Here is a 23,332-nt window from a genome sequence, read left to right on the forward strand (position 1 = left end):
ACGTTCCACTCTCCAGGACCTAAAGGACATTGGAATGAGCTCTGGTGGATGCCCTATGCCCCTCAACGGGGTAAAGAGGATTAAGTCAAGTCATATATAGGCTACAGTGTTGTCATGGTGATTTTTTTTTTCTGGTACCATTCCATTTCTGGAGCCATAGAGCACCGAAGTCTGATGTCACTTTCAATAGAGGACGCCAATACACAGGTTCATGTATTTTTTTATTTGCATTGTAATCCCCATAGGGCGATTTTAGGTTGCTTCATATAAGAACTGTTTGAGGTGATCGGTTTATTTTTCAAACACAGTTCTTATATGAGGCGATCTAAAATCCCCCTATGGAGATTACAATGCAAATAAAAAGTACACGAACCTGTGAAATGACACCCTCAACTGACAGTGATGTCAGGACTTCGGTGCTCTATAGCCTACTTATGTAAGTGTGCATGCCAGTAAACCTAGACCACTGGGTAGGCCTACTTGGTGCGTCTTGGAAAGTCTGGTGACGCGAGGTTGGTGCGTCTTCTCTTGAATCTAGGGGGTCGCGTTCTAGCGTGCACAAATGTGCACCGTTCCGTTCTGTCCCTGCGCGTGCACGTCAAAAATGTACTGGTACCACCTAACTAAAGGTGCACAAACCACAGTCAGACACATGCACTTTATTAACCCAGTAGGCTACTACAGGGGTTCTCAACGTTTTTGGCTGGGGACCCCCGGAAATAGTTTGGCCATGTCTCGCGACTCCCGTCCCGGCCCCACTCCCCACCACCACTGCAAACTGCAGAAATAGCTTTTACATGTGATGCAGTCATAACAACTGACTATTATTGACTATATTGACACAGCTGACATTTTGCTCTCACGTCATATTTGCGGGTTGGGAAGAAACCTGGGGTGGCATTATTTCATTAGCCTAATAGCAAAATGAATGGCCACCATGTGAATATGATGACTTATCATAGGACTATACCTACAGGCCAAATGCCACGTACATAAAAGACACAGCTCAGTGTAACAGCCCATTACAAAACATATTCATAGTATGCAGAATAAAGTAAACAATTACAATACTGACTACAGATGGTGACATTGATCGGTGTTGGATGAGGTACGTAGTGGGAACCCAAACACTGATTCACTGTAAGGTGAAAAGATACGGTCAGTAGTGGAAAGTAACCAAGTAAAATGTTCACTTTAATTCATTATTTGCATTTGTATACTTTATAGGCTATAGGCCCTACGTCTACTCCACTGCATCTCAGAGGCTAATAATAATAATAATAATAGCCTACTATCGCGACAATTATTTGACAGCTTTAGCAGTATAGCGTATGCAGGAATTACAAGTAGGCCAGGCGAAAATATAAGGCGGAAAGCAACAAGAACACATCGAAACGTTAATAAAGACGATATTAAAAACAAGGTATTTTTTCCTCCTTTCTCCCTCTGTTTTTTGTCACAATCTAGCCACTTAGATTATAGGATACTTATAGTATTATTATAATAACGATTATGGCCAATGATCCATCATCCAATAAACCAGTAAATTAATACAATGTATACATTAAGTATAAAATAAATAAGAGACTATGCAAGTATATTCAATGTATGTATTTTTATTCTCAAAAAGCACAGTATGTAAAATGGTTAATGGTGCATTTATATAGCACCTTTATCAAGGCGCTTCTAGAGATCGTGCATTACATTCACCCATTCACACACCGATGTCGGCAGAAACCATGCAAGGCACCGACCTGCATATCAGGAGCAATTAGGGGTTCAGAGTCGTGCTTAAGACACTTCGACACTAACTCTGGGGGAGCCCAGGTTCGAACTGGCAATCTTGCGGTTACCATCTGCCAATCCGGCAACTCTACCCCTGAGCCACCGCCGCACACATTCATGTGGAAACCATGCAAGGTACCAACCTGCAACAGCAGCATTACAGATAAGGCGAACATGATGCCAGCACAGCATGCATTAACAGCAAAATCAAATAGTATTCACGCTTCACAGCGAAATCAAACGCTTCACAGCTAAATTAGATAGGTTTCACGCTTAACAGCAAAATCAAAGTGTTCATGTCCACTTAGTGATGTCTCAGAACATGAGACAGCTTGAAAATCTCTATAACAGAATCGTAGTTCAGACCTTCAGTTAAATCTCTCTCAAACGCTATAGGAGACAGACTATTTTGGCGAGAGGTTGTCATTGTAGTTCAGCATGCACTTTTTACATCATCATTTTTCGACCGTGGTCGAGATCATGGATTTCACAATGCTATGCCAGACTTCCCGGTCCTACATTGCCATCCCCAGTTCCTGCCTACTGAAGCACCGGTCCTTCATTGCCACCCCCAGTTCCTGCCTACTGAAGTACTGTATGTGTCCCTAGTGATGACATCAGGGAACGACAGCTTTCTACCTCTGGTCCGCCCTGAGGCAGGACTCCAGAGAAGAGCGCAGTGGCCGGCAAACTGTGCTCTTCTGGATCGGACCAGTGAAGAAACAGGGGGAAGGTTGCCGTATATTAGATTAGTCGATGGGTGGCTCTTCCAAGACAGATTTTGCGCTCTCATCACTCATCAAATACCTTCAGTATACAGTGTGTCAAATGTATCTCTCACTGAACCCCCCTCTCCTTGAACACAAAGGCGTTTGCATGTCTATGGGAGGGTCGCGCCACGGAATGGACACGCCCGTGAATGGACACGCCCGTGAATGGGCGAGCTGGGGCGAATGGACAAGCTAGTCGGAGCAACATGCTGTTCCATTGTTCTAAGTTTGGCGATTTTGTCTCTTTCTTATCACCGTTTTCAAGGACGGGCGAGATTTAGACTTGGACAGGCGTGGCGGCCTGGCCTCGCCCTATTGTCAATACGCCTCTGAGCTTTAGTCATTTTCAAGTTAATTAGTTAATTTGCAGATTTGGATCATTAAAACGGCACTATAACTTTCCTCTTCTACCCCGGATTTGAACACTGTTTTCCAGCATAAGTCTTGACATTTGAGCTAATAGACCCTGCCTGCTTGCTCAGGGGATAAAGGGCCCTATCTTGTGCCACCCCTTACCCCGTATCCCTAAACCTATTTGCCATTTTTTACTATTTTGAAATTTCCAAATGTTCAACTTGTCGATCTCCATTGACACGTTGTGAGCTTGTATATCGGCCATTTGAACTATTTTAAATGGTTCAAAATAGGGGAAAAGGGGTAAGGGGATAAAAATGAGGGGTAAGGGGTGGCGCATGATATAGCTTAAACAGTTATATCCTAGATCACCTAGAGAATAGAGATCCTTGCATATATGGAGCTGACTGACACATCCACATGACCACGTCTGACATCTTGGACTCCATGTTCGGACATGGCTGACCCTGTGGCGCGTCCCAGACAACTATAAGGCCTGGAAAACAGTCCTTCCCTTTTAGTAGTATTTTACAATGTAAGGACCTATATGTATGTTGAAAATTGGGTGAAGTGCTCCTTTAAGTAGCTCGGTTGCTTGCAAATAAGGGTCATTCAAAATATGAAGTAAAAATACAAAAAGGATTGGCACAAAAGTACTTATTACAGAATGGGCCATTTCACTAATCGTATTATTGGATTTGAATTAGTAATGCATTAATGTCTTCATCACCTTTATGTTGCAGCTGTTAAAGGTGCTTTATAATTACATACTGCTGGGTAGAACTATAATAATGCATCATTATTTATTAATGTCACTATTAATAATCTAAATCTAAATCTGCAAAGTAGTAACTAAACATGTAAAATATTTTTTTTTAAAGGAGCAGAGGTATAGTATTTTAAAAAGGAAATATTTAAGTGAAGAAAAAGTTGCAATTTATTCGACCTCTTTCCATGCAATGATGCAAGTGCGATTTGGCGCCACCTACTGGACATCACATTAGCCAGGTGTCATGTATGTCGTGAGCTCCTGATTAATGCACTGAAACATTCCTTATTGTGCCTTTGACAGCATATTGTAAGTTGCAACATTTTATTTGCATTATATGATGCATATGGTAGCCTTAGCCTATAAGTATTGTCATAGTAATGCCTGTGAAATGTGTATTGTATTGAGTATTGACCTGCTGGCTGAGGTTTGTTAGCATTAGCCTATATGCTAGTTTGTTTGTGTTTCAAGACAAAATAAGTGTAGTCCTTGTTACTCTAAATAAGTAGGCTACACAGGGACTTGAAGTAGCCTGCTGCGTGCATGATGTCCGACTCAGTCAGCTAACCCTAGCCAGTGTTGTTTTTGCCAGCACATTTCTATTTCAGTTTTAGTCATAGTCTTGAATAGTTGTCATCTAGTTTTAGTCACATTTTAGTCACCCGGAATTTTTTTGTGTTATTCTAGTTTTAGTTGACTAAATATCATAACGTTTTAGCGACGCGTTGTGAGCTTGTAGATCTGCTATTTTCAGCATGCAACCAAGTGTAAAATGACGTGTCTTTTATTATACTTTACTGGATCTCTTGTCCACTAGTCCCTCCCTAGCCGCAATTTGCAACTCTAGATTTTTTTTTTACAATGGGATGAATCTAGAGTTACAATACCCTCTGACTTGACTCACCAACATTGCAGCTCTAGGCCAAGCTTGAATTAACCTCTTTCAATCTGTCAAGCTTTTGTTTCATAGAAATCCACCGTAGACATGTTATGATGAGCTGCTTTCTGTCAAGAAATTCTGTGCAGGTGATTCTGCTTCGAAGTGTTGGAGTTTGGAAGCACTCATTTGTATTAATGCGTCACGCTGCTACCTCCTGCATTATGTGCAAATTCAAAACGGGTGGTATGCGGGGCGGTTTAGTGACTTCGACGAGTGCTTCCAAACTCCAACACACAAAAATAATCACCTGCACTGTTCTGTTTTGATAGAAAGTAGCTCATGTCTACGGTGGATTTTTATGAAACAAAAGCTTGGCAGATTGAAAGAGGATAATTCAAGCTTGGCCTAGAGCTGCAATGTTGGTGAGTTTAACGTCGTTTAATACAAGCAGATCGCAAAAGCAAATTGGATGAATGGGGAGTCAAGTCAGAGGGTATTGCAACTCTAGATTCATCCCATTATAAAAAAATGCTAGTTGCAAATTGCGGCTTTTCCCTCCCTAACATTTTAGTCTAGTTTTTATTTGTTGACAAAAAAATATTATGTAGTTTTTATGTAGTTTTCGTCAGTGAAAAAAGGTAGTCGACGAACATTTTCGTCATAGTTTTAGTCGACAAAAACAACACTGACCCTGCTTTATTGTGTTAGCAGTAGCCTACTTGCATTAGCCTGAATACTATGCTACACGGAGTTCTTAGAGTTGTGTGTTATATTGACAGCCTAACATTTTAGTTTACATGTATTTATTTTTGGCATCGTCTCCCATGTTGAGTTTGGCTCCTGACTGTATACAGCAGTGGTTTTCAACCAGCGGTCCGGGGACCACCAGTGGTCCTTGAGGGGGTTCCAGGTGGTCCCTAAATTATATCGAGTTGGTAACCAAATGGACCCTTTATAGATCTTTAACTCTTGAATGGACCCTTATGGTCCATTTGGTTTCATTTTAAGCTCTCAAGAGTAAAATGATGTTGAACTTGAACATCTGCATTAATTAATTAACAAGAACAGAAGTCTACACAAAATTAGAATAGAATAATAATATGAATTAATTGGAAGCAAGCACAGGTGCAAATGTAAACACAACCTAACAGGACTACAACTCAAAATGATTATGGAGATATCATCATTTTTGTCCCGCTGCTTCCGGTTTATCGTTTCTGCTTGAGAGAGCCCAGATCCAGGCAGGAGGAGGGAACTGGTGAACTCAATACTACCGCAATCTGCCGGAGTCAGGTTAACCCTAGACCCTAATCCAAAACAAAGAAAAGGTAACTGAGGTTCCCGAAAGGGTCTATTTAGTGGCCTCATGTACACTAGTAAACGCTGTGAAGTCTGAACCTACCAAAATGGAACCATTTGTAATGTCTCCATTTCGTAGGATGTATTTTTGTGTAAGCTTCGGGGCATAGTTTGGGAGGTTGGAGCAGAACACACAACATTTGTGTGCTCAGCAAAACATCCCGTGGCTGAAAGGTTAAAAAGGCCTCGTGCACGTTTGTCCCAGTGTAGCCACGTGTTGTTTGTGTGATCAGAAATCACGCCTGAGGCCATAGCATGATCATTTACTCTGCAAGCGCAGCAAGTCGACACGCCACACACACACACACACACACACACACACACACACACACACACACACACACTGGCGCATTCAAACACATGTTTAATACATAATCCATCCATGTTCTTGCTACTGCAGTGTTGGATATGGCAGCAGCAAGCGTGTTTGACTCTCTAGTAGTGATTAGCATGAGGTTGGTTATCGATCTATACGTTGAAGACGGGACGACAGTCTAATTGCATAAAATGGTAATATTGACTCACAGTACTGAGCGATGCGATAATAATAAGGTACGGTATACTTACAATAATTCACAATTTAGGCATTTAGCAGACGCTCTTTCTTAATCCAGAGCGATTTACAGTAAGCAAGGGCAACAGAAGGTAGGATTTGATGAGGTCAGATCAACATATGGAATGAGTTTGAATGGACAGGTTTCAGACTAAAGGGAGACATCGAAGAGGAAGGACGGGTGGGGAGGGTCATTATAATATGTTGATCCTTCAACATCGACATTATGAAATGTCAGAACAGGTCAGCTCCATATATGGAGATCTTAAGCCTTAACCACACCAAGGGGTCACCATGCAACTCCTTGGGTCCAAACGGTTGCAAGGAGTTGACGCTAAAACCGACTTGACCCTTTGGTGTGGTTTGGGCCATTTAATTCCATGCGTTGAATCACTAGGGTCAACGTGGGTCAACGTACAACAAGACATATCACACCGCAGGGAGAACGCTAAACCTTTTGGTCTTGACCCTTTGGTGTGGTTAGGGCTTAAGGGGTTGAGGTTGAGGTCAGATGTAATGTTGCTGGCCGGCTCCATATATGCAGATCTCGATGATGATCCAGTCTTCTCCATGTATGGGTTTGATGAGGGCAGTGTTGTGATCTTCATATATGGAGACGGCCATATTTGGAGTGTGTCTCGAGGCGTGACAGACTGACAACCATATATGGTGGCGTGACGTGTCACGAGGCATGATGGTCTGACAACATATGGAGGCGTGACGGACGGATCGACTGACAGGTTTTGCAGGTTTTCATAGTAATCTGCGACCTACAGTTGCAATAACTGACATTCCTTTCCTTGTGGGAATATTCGGTGCCATGGGAAGGAATGGAATTGATATACGATTACAGATTTTAATGAAAAGAAAATCAAAGCAATTAGTTTTTAATTACTTGAATAATCTGTAAGGAGTACATTTTGAAAGTAAACTTCTAAACCTCCAAAGTAAAACAAACACCCGTTGTGTGCTTGTAGATCTGCAATTTTCAGCATGCAACCAAGCACAAAATGACTTCTCTTTTAGTTCTACTGGATCGCTTCTCCACTAGGCCCTCCCTAACATTTTAGTCCAGCTTTTATTCGTTGCCGAAATTGTCAATGTATTTATTCATAGTTTAGTCATCATTGCTTAGTTTTTATTCCGTTTTTCCTCTGTGTAAAACGGTAGTTTTAGTCGACGAAAACAACACTATGGGCAAGCTGGCTGACAATGCTGTTTTCTGACTGTAATGTTCAAGGTGTGGTGTGTGGTGGATATGCCCATATATGTACTGCACATGCACAACTTCAGCACAAATTGGTATGTCTATCGACTAGAGGAAATCAAAGTTTGACGTCAGCGCAAATTGCCATTGTTGGGTAACGAACGGTGAGACTGAGAGGAGGAAGGAAGGTAGGAGAGTGCGACGGGGAGAGGAGGAGAGGAGGAGAGGGAGTGGGAGGGAGGGAGGGAGAAGGTAGCAGGGCGGAGAGTGCGACAGGGAGAGTGAGCGGGAGAGGGAGGGATGGAGAGATGGAGGGAGAGAGAGGCAGAGAGGTATGGAAGTATATTCGAGCGGGAACATATAATACAGTCACAATAAAGCGGCCAGTGCTGGGTACCGAAAACTGATAATGTGATGAAGTGCTGCTGCTGTGTGTGTGCGTGGGTGCGTGTGCATGCACGTCTTTTCTTATACTATTAGTACAAAAGTAATAACATTGTTTCATGATGCTATCATTCCTGAACAGCCTGTCAATCTCCATCACTTTCTCTACATTATTTTCCTATTGTGAACACACACACACACACACACACACACACACGCACGCACGCACGCACGCACGCACACACACACACACACACACACACACACACACACACACACACACACACACACACACACACACACACACACACACACACACACACACACACACACACACACACACACACACACACACACACACACACACACACACACACACACAGCAAGCATACTTTTGAATGCATAAATAATTGATCTCTCTCTCTCTCTGCAGCCCGTACCTGTGGCAGTAATCTACGGGGGCCCAGAGGTGTCATAACGTCTCCTAATTACCCTGTTCAATATGAGAACAATGCACACTGTGTGTGGGTCGTCACTGCAATGGACGCCGGGAAGGTGAGCTCAATATCTGCTTCTCTTTTTTATTTATCAGGCAAATAAATCACATGAATATTCTTCTTACTTCAAGGGGGAAAAAAGTGTTTCTGTGTTGCATTATTGCATCCACATCTTTGGCTTGTTTTCCTGTAAAGTCGCTTAAATATTCATAGTTGCAGGTTGCTTTGGTTTGGGCTCGTTTCTGAAGTGTAGTTGGCTTTTTTGGTCTTTCTTTCACGATTCTTTTTGAAAATAGCAATAGTAAGTGGTGAAACTGGTCTCTTATTTTTGGCTTGTTTTCATAGACCTGGTCGCTTGTTTCACTCACAGAATCTGGCAACACAAAATGCACACAATTTTTTTCTATAGCTTTGCTTTGGAGATGATCCATTGTGTAGGAATTGGGAGTGAGAATATGATATCTAGTTCAAATGTGCGAGAGGGCTTATGTCTCTGGCTTATTTAGGCCTGCATGCTTCTGCACCTGTCAGCCTTGAAACATGATGTGATCACACCTCTGTGATCACACCTCTAGTCTGCTACACCAGTAGTAAGATAATGGAAGTACATTTATCTGCTTTTATTATGGCACTGTTGATCACACAGTGAGGGGGAAATAAATCATGTATTGGAATCATGATGCATAATCGAATTGTAGCCCTCTTAATTGGAATCAAATTGAATTGTCCGGTACCTCAAGATTTTCGCCCCTAGCATTTACCCCCCTCATCACTACCACACCGATATTGACGGCTATCAAGGTCGGCTTCTTCCGCGGCCGAGTCAGGCCGATATCGGCACGGTGGACACTGGAGAGCATGGCTTTACATGATGACGATCACATGATCACATTCAACACTGTTGCCAGCAGCCATCATTTAACTATAAAAGTATAAAAATGTAGTGTCCTTTAAATTCTGTAGAACTGCAGTATAACCTGCCCGAAAGCTCCTCTCCTCTGCATTTCATTTCATTTCATTTAAACAGTCATTTGGAAGATGATGACAGAAAGGTTAGGGTGAGGCGAAAAAAGGTCTTGATGCCTCAAGCGCTTGAAAACAGGACAAAGAGTAAAAGGCAGAGAGAGAGAGTCAAAGGGCGAGAGGCACAGTGATGGAAGAGAAAGGAATATTCAGTTACTGTCTTCAGTTCTGAAGGTGAAATGGAGACGACAAAGACGAGAGAGTGAGAGAAGAGCCTGTGTACCCCCAGCAGGTACTTGACAAGAGATAGACATTGAAGATTTCAATAAATACACACAAAGGAAAATGGAGTCTGTGAGTCACATGTGAGGGAAGGATGGAGGGAGGGAATGTGAGAGGAGGAGGAACTCAGAGAAACACAGTGTGATAGAAAGGGGGGGGGGGGATCTGGAACTGAATGGGGAAGGTAAAGAGAATGAGAAAGTAAGCGATTTATATGAATAATGAGAGAGAGAGAGAGAGAGAGCTAGAGAAATATACATATTATGTAAAACAATATAAAAATAACCTGGTGATGCAATGCTCTGAAGTAGTATTGGTTGACCTGCACGAGTAACTATGGCAACCCACTAGACCCGTACATACCTGCATTCCATGATCGATCTATGACCTCTTCTACTTTGATCGTCTTCTTCTCTTTCTCTAACTAATTCAAATGATTCCGTAATCAGTTTGGTCTCAGGATGATGAAACACTTTCCGCACGTAAAACAACATTACCTTTGAGAAATCGCATCATTCACAACAGAACTGAATCAAATAGAACAGACGTGCACATACTGTAGCCTGAAGGCTGGGAAGATGGAGTGTGTGTGTGTGTGTGTGTGTGTGTGTGTGTGTGCGTGCATGCGTGCGTGCGTGTGTGTGTGTGTCTGTGTGTGTGTGTGTGCGCACGTGCGCACATACACATGCTTGAGTTTGGAGAGCAGCTCAACAATATGCTAGAATGTGACAGATTATCAGCTCACTCCAGCTGCTGGCATTTACCGAAGGTTTCTATCTACAGAGAGAGAGAGAGGGAGGGAGGGGGGGGCAAAGATAAACAGCAGAGCAGGAATGGAACAGAGCTTTATTGTCCACACTAGGTGAAATAAAATTGTTCACCTCATCAAAGTGGCTCCAACTGAGGCACAATGACAAAACACCTGTAGCCTGTCAGACATTTTGCTTTGCTTATGGTGACCTATCCTCTGGGATCGTTTTGTTCAAAAAAATAAAAAAATAAACTGGGCGAACGAGCTGGGAAATATGGCATATAGGAGTGGGAGTGAACTTGAGAATTTGGCCATCCAATAACGGTGCAGAGGGGCGTCGCTCCAAATGTGGTGTTATTCGCTAACCTCGCGTCACCAGGCTTCCCACCTCGGGGAGAAAGCCTGGTCTGTGTTACAAAATTGCCGTGTGACCCGGTCTGGAACGGTCAAATTCCCATGCGTGTGTGTCTGTGTTATAAGTTAACACATGCTTGAGCGAATAACTAGCCTGGGCAGCATTCCTTTTCGGGTTCATGATCCGATCAGGAGCGGATGATATCGCTACGTCATGTTGGAGTATTGTTTTGTAGTCATCCGGAACTCCCTTTCCCCTCAAAACGATTTTTCTCAATAAAAGCCGAAGGCTACGAGAGCTTTTATTGTTATTCTTCCGGTTTGGGGGAAAAGGAAGTTCCGGATGATTCTTCCAGCCTGATGACTACAAAACAATACCACTACGTCGTAGCGATATCATCCGCTCTCGACCGGATCATAAACCCGAAAAGGAATGCTGCCCAGAAGTGGGGGCGGCGGTGGGTGCACAGATCGGGGAATCTGAGGCAGCTGTGGGGAATCTGAGGCAGCTGTGGGGAATCTGAGGCAGCTGTGGGGAATCTGAGGCAGCTGTGGGGAATCTGAGGCAGCTGTGGGGAATCTGAGGCAGCTGTGGCTCAGGAGGTAGAGCAGGTTGTCCAATGATCCCTGGGTCGGCGGTTCGAATCCCGGCTCCTCCTGTCCACATGTCGAAGTGTCCTTGGGAATGACACTGACCCCATTTTGAAACGGGCTCCTCGCCACTCGCCCTACACACTTCCACTCGGTAGGAGCATAGAGTTATAAACAATAGAATTCCCCTCCCATCCACTTGCATTGAGTGGCCACGGCCGTCTTGAGTTGCGGGCCCCCGCAGTGCTGCTGTTACTAGAAGCATGCAGGCAGCGCTTTGCAGATCGCACCAGGCGATAATTATATTTATCCTTACTTTGTTATATTTATACACATTACATAAATGCTGCTGCCTTTTTAAACATATTAGCGTGCTTTTAGATCCCATTTTAACACAGTGCTCTTATATGCCTTTCTCTTCTGGATGATTGGAAACGTGACGATTTAACGTCCTCTTAGCAAATTTGCAATAAATTGATCTATCCATCTATCCAATTCCGGTGCCGTCTCATTATTTATAACTCTATGAAGTGTGTAGGGCGACTGGCGAGGAGCCCGTTTCAAAAAGGGCATTGCCTCCAATGAGTTGGTCGGTGCTAGCTTTCCACCATTGGTGTGTGAATGTGGGAAGTGAGGACGCTGGCGTCGACTGTTCGCCACTTCACCTCCTAATGTATGAATGAATGAACCATTGTAAAGCACTTTGAGCACTTGGAAAAGCGCTATAAAAATGCAATTCATTCATTAATGGCAAATTTGAATCCAGACCAGAAATCACACTGGCAAATGACTGTTTCATTTTACAGAGCACATTTTGCATGTCGTCTATTGTGCTGTGATTGATGGGGGGGGGGGGGGGGGGTTATGGGCTCAAATATTGGCTATACATTCTATTTCTATCTATCTTTGAAAAATAATTTTATATATATCAATTTGAATGCAATTTAATAATTAGCCTATTGTGCATGTTTATAACAGCGGCCGACAGGCAGACAAAGTTCCGGAAGTGTATTATTTGTCTAACATCCGTCTAACATCTATATAATGAATGGGCATATATGTTGACCCCGCCCGCTCACCTCCGCCCCCACCTGGTGCTGCGGCCATCTTGGAAACTAAACACAATGTAAACAGTGGGAGAGGGGGTGGGGCCGAGAAAGGCCCTTATTGCAAGTGGGAGTAACATCAGCTTTGCCCACAGAGCCACATACAGAGTTTCAAATGAAAAGCATTCATGATTAAGCAATCTTACTTTCACCGTCGGCATGCTGTATATTCAACTCTATTATCACATTACATAAATGTAATGGCTAGACGCCACTCTTCATTTCATTGTCAAAGTATTTGTATACTATGTGCAGTGACAATAAATTGAATCTAATCTAATCTAAAACATTACAAGTTTAACAGGTGTAAACACATGGGTGAAATTATGTTTCGTAAAGCTCCCAATTATGTTTTGCAGTTAAAGGAGTTATGAAGAGGTAAAGAATACAGAAAGAAAGAAACAAATAAAATGTCAAGTCAATTTATGTACTCCATTTGTTTATTGTTTATGTCTACGGTTTGCCAGAAACCGTAGACCGTAGTCCTAATTAAACCATAATTTGCATATGGTGGAATAACAACGTATAAGCCATTATACGTATATGCATTATAGACAGTAGGCCTACATACTGTATATGTGCATATCTTAGCCGACTGAAAGTGGCCACGGACATAAAATCCTGCTATTTGCATAAGTGAGTTTAGCAAGCCGATTTCATTTGCTTAAACGATTTTCCCACAGACGCTCGGAGCAGGCAGGGGGACCTTGTAGCACCTCCTAGAGAAAGCCCTATGAGTCATTAAGCACAGGGCATTCTGAGTGCAGAATGTACACAATGACAAGTGAGCACATTCTGAAAAGTCGCTTGACTATTTTTAACCACAATGCCAGTCACATAGTTTCAAGGGTGTCCTTGTCTCAGAACTAATCACAAGAAAACAATTGCACATCACTTGCATATGTGGGTCATGGAATAGATGGATGAAACACACACACACACACACACACACACACACACACACACACACACACACACACGCACACACCCACACACCACATATTTTGTGAACAGTGTTTGCTTTGTGGATTTCGTTTGGGATCTGATGAGAATTGTAATATTGTTATTGCCCACGAAACAAGTGCATTGGATCTTTGTCTTTTTGTCAAAAGTAGCCCACCTCCTCCTCACAAGTATGTGTGAAGTATGTGCCTGAATTCATCCAGAGATAATTCAAACTGCTTTAATGTTGTTAACCCTATAGCACAGTGTTTCCCAAACTTTTTTGTCCCAGGGCACACTTTTCATAGCCTAAAAACACATTATGAAATCATAGACATAGTTAATAAGTTCAAAAATAAAATCTCCTATAACTGCAATGACATTGACATGACACTCATAAAAAGAGTTATAACTGCTATTGCAGATCCATTAACATATATATGTAATCTATCATTTGTGACTGGTTCTTTTCCTAACCAAATGAAAATAGGAAAGGTAATTCCCATTTACAAAGCAGGAGACAAACATCTATACACTAACTACAGGCCAGTGTCCTTGTTGCGACAATTTTCAAAAAATCTTGAAAAACTATTTGATGCAAGGCTAGGTGGCTTCCTAGAAAAACACCAGTTACTGGTTATGGTTATGGTTTTCGAGCAAAACGATCCACATCGATGGCACTAATTGATTTAATAGAGGAACTAACAAGTTCAGTTGATAATAACAATTATGCAGTGGGGGTGTTCATTGACTTAAAGAAAGCTTTTGACACAATAGATCATGATATAATGCTAAAAAAGATGGAGAGATATGGTGTTAGAGTGGTAGGTTTAAACTGGTTAAAAAGTTACATCACAAATAGACAACAGTATGTACAGATGGGTGAGTAGGGGGGGGGGGGGGGGGGGGGTTATGGGCTCAAATATTGGCTATACATTCTATTTCTATCTATCTTTGAAAAATAATTTTATATATATCAATTTGAATGCAATTTAATAATTAGCCTATTGTGCATGTTTATAACAGCGGCCGACAGGCAGACAAAGTTCCGGAAGTGTATTATTTGTCTAACATCCGTCTAACATCTATATAATGAATGGGCATATATGTTGACCCCGCCCGCTCACCTCCGCCCCCACCTGGTGCTGCGGCCATCTTGGAAACTAAACACAATGTAAACAGTGGGAGAGGGGGTGGGGCCGAGAAAGGCCCTTATTGCAAGTGGGAGTAACATCAGCTTTGCCCACAGAGCCACATACAGAGTTTCAAATGAAAAGCATTCATGATTAAGCAATCTTACTTTCACCGTCGGCATGCTGTATATTCAACTCTATTATCACATTACATAAATGTAATGGCTAGACGCCACTCTTCATTTCATTGTCAAAGTATTTGTATACTATGTGCAGTGACAATAAATTGAATCTAATCTAATCTAAAACATTACAAGTTTAACAGGTGTAAACACATGGGTGAAATTATGTTTCGTAAAGCTCCCAATTATGTTTTGCAGTTAAAGGAGTTATGAAGAGGTAAAGAATACAGAAAGAAAGAAACAAATAAAATGTCAAGTCAATTTATGTACTCCATTTGTTTATTGTTTATGTCTACGGTTTGCCAGAAACCGTAGACCGTAGTCCTAATTAAACCATAATTTGCATATGGTGGAATAACAACGTATAAGCCATTATACGTATATGCATTATAGACAGTAGGCCTACATACTGTATATGTGCATATCTTAGCCGACTGAAAGTGGCCACGGACATAAAATCCTGCTATTTGCATAAGTGAGTTTAGCAAGCCGATTTCATTTGCTTAAACGATTTTCCCACAGACGCTCGGAGCAGGCAGGGGGACCTTGTAGCACCTCCTAGAGAAAGCCCTATGAGTCATTAAGCACAGGGCATTCTGAGTGCAGAATGTACACAATGACAAGTGAGCACATTCTGAAAAGTCGCTTGACTATTTTTAACCACAATGCCAGTCACATAGTTTCAAGGGTGTCCTTGTCTCAGAACTAATCACAAGAAAACAATTGCACATCACTTGCATATGTGGGTCATGGAATAGATGGATGAAACACACACACACACACACACACACACACACACACACACACACACACACACACGCACACACCCACACACCACATATTTTGTGAACAGTGTTTGCTTTGTGGATTTCGTTTGGGATCTGATGAGAATTGTAATATTGTTATTGCCCACGAAACAAGTGCATTGGATCTTTGTCTTTTTGTCAAAAGTAGCCCACCTCCTCCTCACAAGTATGTGTGAAGTATGTGCCTGAATTCATCCAGAGATAATTCAAACTGCTTTAATGTTGTTAACCCTATAGCACAGTGTTTCCCAAACTTTTTTGTCCCAGGGCACACTTTTCATAGCCTAAAAACACATTATGAAATCATAGACATAGTTAATAAGTTCAAAAATAAAATCTCCTATAACTGCAATGACATTGACATGACACTCATAAAAAGAGTTATAACTGCTATTGCAGATCCATTAACATATATATGTAATCTATCATTTGTGACTGGTTCTTTTCCTAACCAAATGAAAATAGGAAAGGTAATTCCCATTTACAAAGCAGGAGACAAACATCTATACACTAACTACAGGCCAGTGTCCTTGTTGCGACAATTTTCAAAAAATCTTGAAAAACTATTTGATGCAAGGCTAGGTGGCTTCCTAGAAAAACACCAGTTACTGGTTATGGTTATGGTTTTCGAGCAAAACGATCCACATCGATGGCACTAATTGATTTAATAGAGGAACTAACAAGTTCAGTTGATAATAACAATTATGCAGTGGGGGTGTTCATTGACTTAAAGAAAGCTTTTGACACAATAGATCATGATATAATGCTAAAAAAGATGGAGAGATATGGTGTTAGAGTGGTAGGTTTAAACTGGTTAAAAAGTTACATCACAAATAGACAACAGTATGTACAGATGGGTGAGTATAAATCAAACTGTTCACATATCACGTGTGGAGTGCCGCAGGGCTCAATACTAGGACCGACATTATTTATATTGTATATTAATGATATATGTAAGACATCCAGTATCATGAAATTTGTTATCTTTGCCGATGACACCAATATATTTTGCTCTGGAAAAGACATTCAGCAGCTGCTGGAGGTGGTAAAAATTGAATTGGACAAATTAAAGGTATGGTTTGATCAAAATAAATTATCACTTAATCTGAAAAAAACTAAATATATGGTCTTTGGCAAACAAAAAACACTGATGAACACAAACATTGAGGTCAAAATTGATAATATCATACTAGAAAGAGTTTTTGATAATCTGTTTTTAGGAGTAATAATAGATCATAAGATCTCTTGGAAACCCCACATTAATTATATCCGGTCTAAATTAGCGAGAAATATTGGTGTCATGGGCAAAACAAGAAATGTCCTTGAGTCTAAATCACTATACACCCTCTATTGCACCCTTATAACACCATATCTCACCTACTGTGTGGAAGTGTGGGGTAACACTTACAAAAGCAACCTTCAGCCAATATATTTACTGCAGAAAAAAGCAATAAGAATAGTAAATAAAGTAAATTACTATGAACATACAAATCCACTGTTTCTAAATTCACAAACATTAAAGTTTCTTGATTTAGTTGATTTTAAAACAGCACAATTATTATTTAATGCAAGACATAATCTGCTTCCTGGAAATATCCAAAAAAGGTTTAGGGATAGGGATGGGAGGTATGAGCTGAGAGGGGAACTAAACTTCAAACAAATAAATGTTGAAACAACCTTAAAGAGCATGTGTGTTTCTGTTCATGGAGTTAAGCTGTGGAATAGCTTGTCTGAGCCAATAAAGCAAAGCAACAACCTAAAACAATTTAAAAAGAGGCTCAAACAGGAATTATTGCATAAATATAACCTGGAATGAGTAGGGAGCTGAGCTATGTTTATGCCATGTAGAGTTGGACTTAGTATAACATTTTGGCTTTGTCTGTTTTGTCCTTCTTGTTTTTTTTTTTTTTTTTTTTTTTCTCGTCTGTTTTCTGTTTTTGATTTTGGTTTGTTTAATTTTCTATTCTTCTATAAATGTAATTTGTTTGTTTTGTTTATATGTTGATTGTTATGCATATCTTCAACAGTATATTGGAATAAGTTGAGATAAGGATAGGCACTAATAAGCTTTAAGCTTCTGCCTATGCCTTTTCGATCACAAAAGAAAAAGTAAACTGTTTTTGTGTAATGTCTCCCTCTCTGAAAGATCGAAATAAACTATTCATTCATTCATTATACTTTTGACATTATTATTTGACAAGAGTAAAACTTATTTTAAAAACACACATGACAGCACTGTGACAGCACACATGACAGCACTTTCAAAGAAAAAGAAAATAACAGAGACAGTGCCTCGGTTTCACCAATTTATTTTTGAATATATACAAAATATAGCACACACATGTTCAATTTGTCAATGCAAAGTAATACTTCTCAAGCCCCCAAAACCAAGCCCACACCCCCCGTGAGTTTGAATGAATTGGCTATTACTGTTTCTGCCAATGTATGTGGCATTTTTAACTTTGCCAACATCTCTGCTATTTGGTAGCTTAATTCCAGACCTTTTTCATTAGTCTTTGTGGTACAGCGTATCAAGAGAATGTGTGTGAATGGATGAATGTAATGAATGCATGTAATGCACAATCTATGTAAAGCGCCTTGGATATCTACAAAGTAACTAAAGCTGTCAAATAGATGTAGTGTAGTAAAAGTACATTACTTGAGTAAATATACTTAGTTACTGTCCACCACTGATGGCAGGTGATTATGCATTGCCAACACTGGGCCTCAGTGCGACCCGCTCTGACAAAGCATAGCGTCGCTGTTGGGAATGTCTAGTCTGGAACTACACCTCCCCAAATCCCAGTAAGGAAGCTATATACGAGCTAACTCATAGATAAGGCTTTATATCAAATATGAAAGGGTTTCCCTGAAAATAAACTTTTAACACTGGCACGGTTGCTAGGCAATGCCTTGCATACTCCCCCCCCCCCCCCCCCCAGCAGCACATAGGGTCCCATAATACAAGTAGGATCTTCATACATTTCTGAAAAATGCGGCCAATGTGTCCACGCCGGTGACGATGATCCATCTGAGGTTCGGATGTGATTTGTGACTTTACGTCGTGACTTTACGTTTCTGCCTAATTTCATTTCATATTTATTTATTTCATTTCAGTTATGCTTTTACATGATTATATTCATTTTACCTTGTACTTTTTCTTTTTACATATTCCATTTGATGCTGCTACCAACCATTAATTTTACATCACCATGATTACATAAAATAAAAAGGTCTCCGAGCCGGGAAAACGGAAATGAAAGTACCCAAAATGCCTTGGCAAGGCTTACCTACCCTTTGCTGCCACCTCGTCTACAAGCTCGCAATGCGTCGTGACACTCTTGTGTGATGAAGTAGGCCAGGGCATTCATTTACGAAAAAACAAACATAAAAAGTTGAGATATAGAGATACAAGGTTTCTGGCCGTAAGCAACAGTATTTATTGATGCGTACCATCTGTGGTCGATGGCAGAGACAATCTTGTGGGGTAAAAAAACCGCCAGGGAGAGACAAAGGCAGAGGGAGGGAAGAGGTGGAACAAGGGAGAGAGCGAGAGGGACAGAGACGGGGAGATAAATAAAGATTAATAATGGTCATCTTTCTGTCTGTCCTCCCCTTTCTCTATCTATCTCTCTCCGTCTCTCACTATTTCTTCATGTATTCATCTCTGCTCTCTCTTCATGCTCCCCCTTTCCCTCTTCTGTCTTTTCTTTGACTGGTTATTAATATTATTCCACATGACTTATTTAGTTTTACACAATGTGTGTATAGTGCGTATGTGTGCGCACGTGTCTGTGTGATTTGATGAATGTTGACTATGTGTTTACTTTCTGTCAACTTAACTGACCCGCAAAGCTGATGATTTGTGTGTGTGTGTGTGTGTGCGTGTGCATGTGCATGTGCATGTGCGTGTGCGTGTGCGTGTGTGTGTGTGTGTGTGTGTGTGTGTGTGTGTGCGTGCGTGCGTGCGTGCCAGCAAACTTTGCCAGCAGTGTTCAGAATGTTTTAATCTAAACCAAACCACCGTCATTTGTTATTGTCAGATTTAATTAATTCCATTTTTATCTGTTTTTCTTATTGGCGTGAAGTCACCAAGGCTGAAAAATGCAAGATTCAGCAGAGTGTTCTCTGTCATGTCAGCTAACTCAAATCCCCGCCGCTCACCCCAGGCAAGACCCCAGGTCATCGTGACATCAGCCCCCTGGTCACCCCAGGTGCCCAGGTCATCGTGACATCATCATGGCATCAAGGACCATTATGATAGCTCGAACCAGTGCTGGTTGTCTCGTTAGATCCCGCTGCAGTGGTGTCCGATCCGAACTTAACCGGGATGCAGACATTTCTAAGGAATGAGGACATTAAGCCAGTAAGGCCAAATATCCTGTCTCGTCTGGAAGGCAATAGAGTCTCTCGTGAGGAGCATAGCAAATGCTGCTAGCTCCCTAAACCTCGGATTCTTCTTATATAGTTCACTAGATGCATGTCATGATAACGATGCCAGCCAACTGAGTATGTATCACCATGATTGACAATGCCAGGCGTGTATATGAGGTTTCTACACTAGTCTGATGTCAGCGCTGGATATCACTTTAGGGCGAGGTCGCTTCTCGCCCCCAGGCGTCTTACTGGTAGAAGTATTTTTTACTTAAATAAAAGTATCAATAGAGTGCTGAATCCTGACGTCACTGGCTTTTCTCAATGGAGCATAAGATTGGGTCATCTTAATATCGTCTCATAAGAACTGAGGTCCAAAAATAAAATTGTCTCTGCGATATTGTCGGGGACGTGTCTCTGTATCGTTTACGACAGTCAGTCAGTCATATTTGATACAGTCTGTTTCTTTTCTTTTTTTTATGTTATTTTTTGCGGATATCGCCTTTATCTTATATTTTTTATAGAGGGACAGACAGTAGGCTGACAGGAAATGCGGGAGAGAGATGGGGGAGTGACATGCAGTAAGGGCCGTGGGGATCGGGAGTCGAACCCACGGCACACTGCCAGACTCGGGCTACTGGCCAAGGTGCCTGGACCGCTGGGCCATGCACGGCCCAGGCCGAGTCTGTTGCTAGCAAAAGTGTAACTATTTCAGCAGCAGTAATATTAGTGTTTTCTCTCAGTCAGTTGATTCTTCATATCCATACTGTATGAGTGAAACGGCTCGGGATGATTTGTTTGACTTATATGAGGCCATCTAAAAAAAGTCCGGAATTCAAAAGTTACTTGAGTAAAAGTCATGGTGTAAAAATGGTTGGGGCCCATATCCTCCATGGAGCGGGTATGTGGTCACTGGCATGTGGTGGTAAAAGCACTCAATTGTTTTACTTAAGTAAAAGTATCAATACTGCAATGTAGAGATAACTACTCCGTTACAAGTGAAAGTCCGGAATTCAAAATGTACCCCTTTTGGTGTTTTAAAGTTTTTTAAATTCCATGCTAGAAGGCTTTCTTAACTTTATATGTAGTTGTTACTTCCCCACCAAAGAGGTCCAGGTGTTATTTTGTGCAAAAGGGGCATTATTGGCTATTTCCCCTAATATAAGCCCTCAATGAATTGAATTGCATTGCATTGAATTTAATGGGGCATTGGGGTGTTGTGCTAATTCGCTTATTTCCATCGCTCAAAAATATTTTCTTTTGTATATCCTCTCTTCATAATGTAAATATTATCGCAAGCGGCACACTTTACTACCTATTTTGATGGAAATAAGCAAATTAGCACAAAAACCCAACCCCCATTGAGGGCTTATATTAGGGGAAATAGTCAATATGCACTTAATTTTGCACAAAATAACACCTGGTCCTCTTTTGTGGGGACGTAACAACTACAAATAAAGGTAAGAAAGCCTTCTAACATGGAATTCTCCTTTAAGCATTATGTTAGACTTTAGCTATTGAAAAACAAGCTCATAGCGCGGCACCGATTTCCAAGCTACGAGCTTGTAGATCTGCTATTTTAGAAAAATCGTGAAAATGTGGCACTAATCTTTGACTATATATTCTTTCACAGTTTTAACTCAAATCTTTGCTTCTGGCGGGGTCTCTGGAACAAGATATTTCAGATCGGCGGCTAATTACATGAAATATTGAGCACCACAGATATAGAAACATAGTTATTTCAGAAAACTGTCATGATTTAGAAGCCTTTTTTATTTTGACGTCGGGCCTAAATGGGTTAAAGTACAATAGTAGAAAGTAGTCATCGTGCATAATGTCCCATTTCACTAGTTTTCAAATGTAGGCCTGTACAAATCTTTTGAAAATAGCAGATCTAAAAGCTCACAACACAGTGTGAGCTTTTTACGCTTTTTACACTGTTTTATGCTCTCAAGAGTTCAAGATCTATAAGGGTCTATTTGGTTACCAACGCTCCATCATTTAGCTGGGGACCACCTGGAACCACCTCAAGGACCACTGGTGGTCCCCGTACCACTGGTTGAAAACCACTGGATTAGGGAAACAGTGACATAGATCCACACTGATTGCATGTGTATATGTAAATTACGACGTCTGCCATTGTTCACGCGCGCACGTCCCGACGTCCCCATGGCCCCGGATTCACTCGGGCAAATGCATCTCGCACGTGCGTGCGTGCGTGCGTGCGTGCGTGCGTGCGTGCGTGCGTTTATTACTGTATTCAATATTGGATCATTCTCTCTGTCACTGTTAACTCTCATCACTTAAAATGTTTTCTAGACACCTATTTTTCAATTCCATTCAGGCTAATCACATGCCAATGAAGCCTAACAAGATGGGTTTAAGCTCATTTGTTACAACACTTGTCGAATTACTGCTCATGCTGTTGTATTTACGGAAGTCACAATAGCTGGCATGAAGTATTGTCACGAGCCGCCTGTTAATACAGTAAGCAGATACTTCATATACTGTAGCGCTGCAGTCACACATTGTGGTCACTTACAATCAGGTGACAGGTGACTATGGTGCACAATTAGTGGTAGTCCAAATTAAAGGTAAGAATAGACCTTTGGCCTTTTCTTGTTTCTAAAGGCTGTGTAAATATGGTATTGAGTACCGTCGGCCATAATCCATCTCGCCCCCTCACTTTTTTCCACCGACCTCACGCCAACCGCTCGGTGCGGTGGTTCTTGTATTCTTTATTTTGTTTTACTGAGAACAAGGTTAGAAATACGTTTAGGGTTAGGTGTAGTTTCCCTGGGGTTAAGTTTAGGAATACAGTTAGGCTTAGGCATAGTTTTTCTGAGGTTAAGGTTAGGGATAAGGTTTAGGTTTAAGCATAATTTACTTGGGTTACTTTAGGAATACCAGGCTGAGCAGTCCCACCGGTAAACGTAAACGGGCGACTCGTTTGGTATTCGTAAATAATTTGAGGGTGTGACGAGCATAGTCATTTTTGCATGAGAACGAGAGAGCAGATGTCCAGGGACGCCGCTGTCCATTTGGTTGCCCTACGCATGGTAATTTATCCTAGCCTGGGTAAACCCACTCCCCCTGCTGGACAACAGGATTCTCCCCTCAGGCAGAATGCAAATCTGGCGAGGGGGGAGGGGTTTACCCAGGCTAAATTTATGCTGCCATCCAACCCACCCCGCGCAGAGACGGCTGCAGTTCCTCATGCAGATCGGCTACTTTCGCATCTGATGGAACTGTAAATAACACTTAAAGTGACTGATAGACCGGGCTGCTTC

The 23,332-nt window shown here is 41.5% G+C and overlaps 1 protein-coding gene across 1 annotated transcript in view; it reads left to right on the plus strand.

The window, feature by feature from the left end:
* The window catches only part of LOC310878179 (CUB and sushi domain-containing protein 1-like), a 740,702-nt gene that overhangs the window by 432,216 nt on the left and 285,154 nt on the right, over positions 1 to 23,332 (plus strand). Inside the window, exon 10 of the mRNA XM_083792333.1 lies at positions 8,495 to 8,616. Coding sequence (XP_083648459.1) covers positions 8,495 to 8,616 — 122 coding nt within the window. The remainder of the gene's footprint in view (positions 1 to 8,494; positions 8,617 to 23,332) is intronic.

Source organism: Protomyctophum parallelum (assembly GCF_964188405.1).
Source record: "Protomyctophum parallelum genome assembly, chromosome: 2".
NCBI lineage: Eukaryota > Metazoa > Chordata > Actinopteri > Myctophiformes > Myctophidae > Protomyctophum > Protomyctophum parallelum.